The sequence below is a fragment of the Stegastes partitus genome, unplaced genomic scaffold (assembly GCF_000690725.1).
Source record: "Stegastes partitus isolate 25-593 unplaced genomic scaffold, Stegastes_partitus-1.0.2 Scaffold1843, whole genome shotgun sequence".
Lineage (NCBI taxonomy): Eukaryota > Metazoa > Chordata > Actinopteri > Pomacentridae > Stegastes > Stegastes partitus.
This window is the reverse complement of record NW_007579574.1, coordinates 56,138-62,172: the sequence shown is the minus strand read 5'-3', so window position 1 is coordinate 62,172 and position 6,035 is coordinate 56,138. Positions and strand designations below refer to the sequence as shown.

Below are 6,035 nucleotides of genomic sequence, written 5' to 3'. Positions count from 1 at the left end.
AAGCACCTGGACATACACATGGAGCGTTTTTATGCAAATATAGGCAGGAACATTTCTCTCAGACTTCCAACAGGGAGAACCATCTTCAGATGTGACTGCAAATGGTCCAATGCCTCCGAATCAGAACTTATGGGTGCTAAAAGTAAAGAAAAGAAAAGAAAGGAAAGAAAACACCAATAAAACAAATGAGTGGGAAGTTAATATGCACTCAAATTGCACAGCTTGTGTTAAAGGCATGTGTGTGACCTCCCTGTCTCACCTCTTTCTTGAAGCAGGTTCCACAGAGGCAGCCGAAGAGGCCGTTGATCATCTGAATGGCGCAGAGCAAGCCCTGCACACCGCTGGCTGCCAGCAGAGTGACGAACAGCCCTATGTTGAACTGCACCACGTTCTTTGGCTCTTCGCACTCTGCCCACAACTTGTGGTCGTTCATGTAGGGCTTAGTGCTGTGTAAACAAAGAAGCTTCTAAATAACCAGAACTTCATCATGTTAATGAGCGTCGTCAGGAAGCTGCTTCTGCTTGTCACCTGTTTTCAAAAGGTCGAGTCCATTGTCCGTCGTAGAGGCAGAGGGGCCCGTTGTACAGGCCAAACACGGCCACGGTGAAGCTGTACAGGGCGCCGGCCACGCCTACTACAGCGAACACAATCGACAGGAACATCTGCCAAAGCAGGTGAATGACAATCAAAGTTCAGAGATGTTTATCTTGGACGTTGGGACATATTAACACTGAATTCTTACTACATATTTCACCCTCCTTCTTCTAACACACAGTTGTCCTCAGACGTATTCAAACCCTCCCATTAAAGAAGGAAAAAAACAGCTGTCACTGACATAAGCTGAAATTGATAAAAGTAATACTGAATAAAAATTTAATGAAAATCATGACATTGTTTTTGAATTGTGGCTCAACAGAAATATAGAAAAAAACAAGCAAACAAGCATGATGGGACCCGTAAACTAATATTTTATTGAACAACCCTTTGAGCCAATCACTGCAATCAAGTGTTTTCTGTAACTCTCAATCAGACTTCTGCACCTGTCGACAGATATTTGGATTTTGACCCACTGCTCATCAACAAAGTGCTCTAATTTGTCCTGGACAGTTTTTTTTTTTGTAATTATTTTTATTTTTATTTTTTTCAACCACAATTCAAAAGCAATGTCTTATTTCACTAAATTATAATTTAGCAAATTTTGATTTATTATTACTTTTTTCAGTTTCTAGTTGTTTGAGTGACTATTGTGAATTTTGTCTTTTCTTTAATGGAAGGGTATGAATGGATTTGAGGACGACTGTATGTTTTAAACAACTGATGCATTTTTAATGAAAGTTTAAAGTTTAAAGAGTTTAAAGTTTAAGGAAGCATGGACTTTCAGCTCACATTTCCTCCCACCTTCCTCACATTCTTTCATAGGGTGTCTTATCTTCCCAACAGCAACATGGAAAACTACAGGCTGAGGCCCAAACAATGTTTCTGGTATTATATTATATATATATATATATATATTGATGTATAGATTCTGATTCAAGTTATTATAAGCAAAATGCTTTAACATATGTTTTTATCAAGTTGTGTCGCAGTAAATGCACACACAAAAAGGAGACAATCTAACAGAAAGCTCATTAATTGGGATAAATCTCCACGTTGATGGTGTTATAAATACTTTTACCCTGTACTAACAAGGCTTTTTCTCTGGTTCTGATCCTAAAAAAAAGCAGAAACATGCTGTGTTGTGGTTCTGATGGTTTTGCATTATCTGTCTCAAGAACGTGTAAATGTTGTGCAATAATGAAGTGGCACTACTCAGCATTTCCCTTTTTTTTTTCTTGCTGAGCAACTCTCAGCTTGACCGGCCACCAGTAAACACTTGAATTTAGTTGAGCGTGGCAGTTCTTCTTGAACTTGGAAATTATAGTTTGACTCTTTCCTTCACCTTTTCCTGAGCTCCTGAAATTACTTGTGACTGACTCACCCCAAAGCGATTTCCACAGCAGCCGCCTTCGTCTCCAGTCAAGTGAATGTACAGAGCTGGGATCAGCACCTGTGGTGGTTCACAGCGGTTGACAGGGAATTAGATGAAGCATCAGCATGAAGCATGTTCAAAATAGGTCATAAATTAGGAAAAACAATTTTGTAACTGTGTAAAATAGTCCTCATGAATAATGCAATCGATTTGAAGTGTTTCTAGATTACGAGAATTGCAGATTTTTTACCAAAACACAAAATTAGGATTCAGAACAGGCAAAATAATCAAGTCTGCGAAACAGCACAAACAGAATAAAGTCAGTGTTTTCCACTTTTACCTGAGGCTGCACATCATACTTCAGAAAGTTTACTTCAGCATCAGACTGGAGAAGAGATAACTCACCATTACGCCTCCTCCGATCAGACCTCCCATGTATTTAACCTCATCTGTTATATGTCCCTCTTTGACATACTTCACATCCCAGCCAGGAAAGAACAAGATAATGTTACAGATGATGGATAGAAGCACTAAAGGGTACAGAGTAACGGCAATGAAACGGGAACATTTTCCAGTACACATGTTGTCAGAGAGAGAAACTGACCGACTGCTGTGGAAGCTCCTGTTCACTCACTTTTTTTATCTCAGATCAAACTTCCTCTTCTCAGAGGAGAACTTGACCAAAAATAGTGAGAAATGGGTTTGTACTGGCAGCTTAAAAGTATTAATGATGGCGAACCGCTGGAGGATGTAGATTAGTTTTAAACCAATAAACTTTGTACTCTAACTCGAATGGTGATATATATATATTTTTTTGTATAAAACGTAGTCTTCATTCTTCAGTTTCACTCTTTCATCAAGCCAGACATCTGTGCATGTATATCTGAAACCAGAAGTTTACATACACTGTATAAAAGGACAATAATCCTTTTTTTCTCACTATGTGACAATAAATGTGACTAAACTTTTCCTGTTTTAGGTCAGTTAGGATTACCAAAATTATTTCTATTTGCTAAACGCCAGAATAATGAGAGACAGAATTTTTTAGAGATTTTCATTTTTATTATTTTCTTCAAAGTCAGAAGTTTACCTACATTTCATTAGCATTTGGTAGCATTGCCTTTAAACTGTATGACTTGGGTCAACATTTTGGGTTTCCTTCCACAAGTTTCTCACAATAGTTTGATGAATTCTGGCCCATTCCTCCTGACAGAACTGGTATAACTGAGTCAGGTTTGTTGCTCCACATGCCTTTTCAGCTCTGCCCACAAATTTTCTACAGGATTGAGATCAGGGCTTTGTGATGACCACTCCACAACACTGACTTTGTTGACCTTAAGCCTCTTTGTAACTAATTTGTCAGTATACCTAGAGTCATTGTCCATTTAGAAGACTTATTTGCACCCAAGCTTTAACTTCCTGGCTGATGCCTTGAGATGCTGCTTCAATATTTCCACATAATATTCTCTCCTCATGATGCCATCTATTTTGTGAAGTGCACCAGTCCCTCCTGCAGCAAAACACGCCCACAACATGATGCTGCTACCCCCGTACTTCACAGCTGGGATGATGTTCTCAGGCTTCAAGCTTCCTCTTTTTTCCTCCAAATGTAATGATGGTCATTATGACCAAACAGTTCAGTTTTAGTTTCATCAGATCACAGGACATATCTCCAAAAATTAAGGTCTTTGTCCCTGTGTGCATTTGCAAACTGTAATATAACTTTAAAAAAAAAAAGCTTTTAGGCCTACATTTTCCTCCTGCAAAACAACTGTCCCTCTCTCTGTCATGTTTTTACGTTGGGATTGTTCATTTTTACGTAAAATTGACATTTTATTAAAGTGTTATTCTGACTTAAGCCCTTCCAACCTAGAATTCCCACTACAAGAACCAAGTCTGTGTAAAAATCATTTTAAAAAATTGTCAAGTGTTCAATGCAGAAGCAGCCTGGTTGGACTGTGAATAAACAGGATGTGCCATTTGTTGTTTTTCATTGTGTTGCATCACATTTGGTGTGTCGACAGCTGAGACGTTTTACAACAGTTTATATAACATGAGTTGCTAGTCTGCCGTTTACAGTTTTGATAAGGCAGAGTGCAAATGTTGATGTTGCAGTTTTTCAGATATCTGTCTGACCTGATGATGGGAACAAGGAGACTTATGTATTTCAGAACTTTCCTAAATTGTCTACAGAGCACAAGGTTGATCATTGTGGGGTCATTAGTACTGAAGAAGATCAGTGATGTGAAAACCTAGGGGCTAAAGTTCATCAAGATTATTTATATATACACAGATTTATATATTCATTTGATTTGCTTTTAATTTGCAACATGGAAACAGTCTGATTTAATGTCCCCTTTGTTGAAAATATGTTTTGCTTGTTACTTCACTTGACCTTTGGAATGATAAAGGAAGTCTATTTTTATACATGTACTTATTTAAGTTTCCCTGTGCTCTAATTTAAGACACGTAGACAAGTAGAAGTTTGTGATAACGCAAACTTGAAAGTCAACAGTGCTTAGATATGCAACTTGAAGCATTTAATTGCATTTGATTAACTGTGTGTCCTCCACTTTTCAGTAGTTTGCACTTGTTCCTCTGCAGGTGTTTCTGATCTGCTGCTACTGGTCCAATCAACCTGTGCTGTGTTTATGTTTATGTCCATTAGACCCCGTTACATCCCCTCTTAAGATGAGGAGAGCAACACAACAACCAAAAGATATGCAGGAGTCATTGTGAGGTGTAAATAAGTTTTATTTTAACAGTGCTTCAACAAAAATGTGCAACAAAGGTTCACAAAAGAGGCAGGAGGAATGGGACGAAGTGGTGGTGCCAAACAATTGAAAATAAGAAAAGAAAACAAGGCCTGACTAAGTCCTCGTATGTCACAAAACAACCCATTCAAATGACCTAACTAACTTCTCTACAAAAAGAGCTTTGACATAAATACACGAGTGGCACCAACCAATACCCGTAGTGTGTCTAACAAAGTCTCCTACACGCTGCATAATGTAGGGTACCCAAAAGTCCCCAATCTCACCACCACAGAAACATACTTCCAAGTTTACAGCAAACAAAACACAAGTCTCACAGACAAAGCAACATGCGGTCAAGATGGCAGCTCTGGGCCTGGTTTTAAGCTGCAACACACCACCCCCGATTGGCCAGCTCAACAAGTGGAAGCCAGCTTTCCAGGTGGATCCAAATCAGGTCATTAGCACCTGGGAATGAAACAGAAAGGAGGGGGAAGGAGAGGCAGAACATAGATACACACTCACACACAACCAGCCCTCTGGCACATAGCAGACCCCAAGAAAGAATATGTGCAAAATAATTGTTGGTATTCATTATAGACTTTTATGCTATGATAAATACATTTTCTGATTAGTTGACGTATTTTTGGTTCCAAATGCACGACAAATGTCCCTCTTTTTATGTAAAAATAAATAAATAAATAAATAAATAAAATAAAAAATCTTCAAAACAACAATATCTGTCCCCTAAACCAAATGACCTGGGGTCCAAAAGACCCCAAAAGTCCTGAATAGGGTTAAATTATTCTGGTTAGCTTTATGGTCAGTGTTATTTTGCACATTCAACTTTGCAGGTTCAGCTTCATTTTGCACAGTGATAGTTTTATTGTGTCTTAATCTATTTTATTATATTGTATTTGTATAGGGTACAGTAGTTTTCATACATGTGTTTTAAAATACAGTGTTTTTCCTCACCTCCCTATGCCATATCTATCTATCTATCTATCTATCTATCTATCTATCTATCTATCTATCTGACATGGTAATTGATCTTCAGACACAAATCATTATTTAATATTATCCAAGCAAGTGTCGCAGTGTTTTATATCTTTTATATAATTCATGGAGATCTTCAAACATAATAAATATCAGTCCTGTATCTTTTCATTAAATAATCTACAGAGGTTTATTTCTCCCAGAGCCTCGTTGGCCGTTCTTTTGCAGCAGTGACTCCCTTTAGGTCGGCCTGTCCTCTCCACAGGCCTCTGCTGTAAATATTGGGGAACCTTTGGACCACTCCCTCCGTTACTGAG

At 38.2% G+C, this 6,035-nt stretch overlaps 1 protein-coding gene across 1 annotated transcript; it reads right to left on the bottom strand.

Annotated features, from left to right (window-relative positions):
* Nucleotides 1-6: 6 nt before the first annotated feature.
* LOC103372853 (transmembrane 4 L6 family member 4-like) lies at nt 7-2,588 on the bottom strand. Its single transcript, XM_008302600.1, has 5 exons — nt 2,375-2,588; nt 1,979-2,047; nt 529-662; nt 260-446; nt 7-136 (listed from the first exon to the last, which is right to left on the bottom strand). The coding sequence occupies exons 1-5, from the start codon at nt 2,549-2,551 to the stop codon at nt 128-130; spliced, it is 576 nt and encodes a 191-aa protein (XP_008300822.1). The 5' UTR covers nt 2,552-2,588; the 3' UTR covers nt 7-127.
* Nucleotides 2,589-6,035: the final 3,447 nt, after the last annotated feature.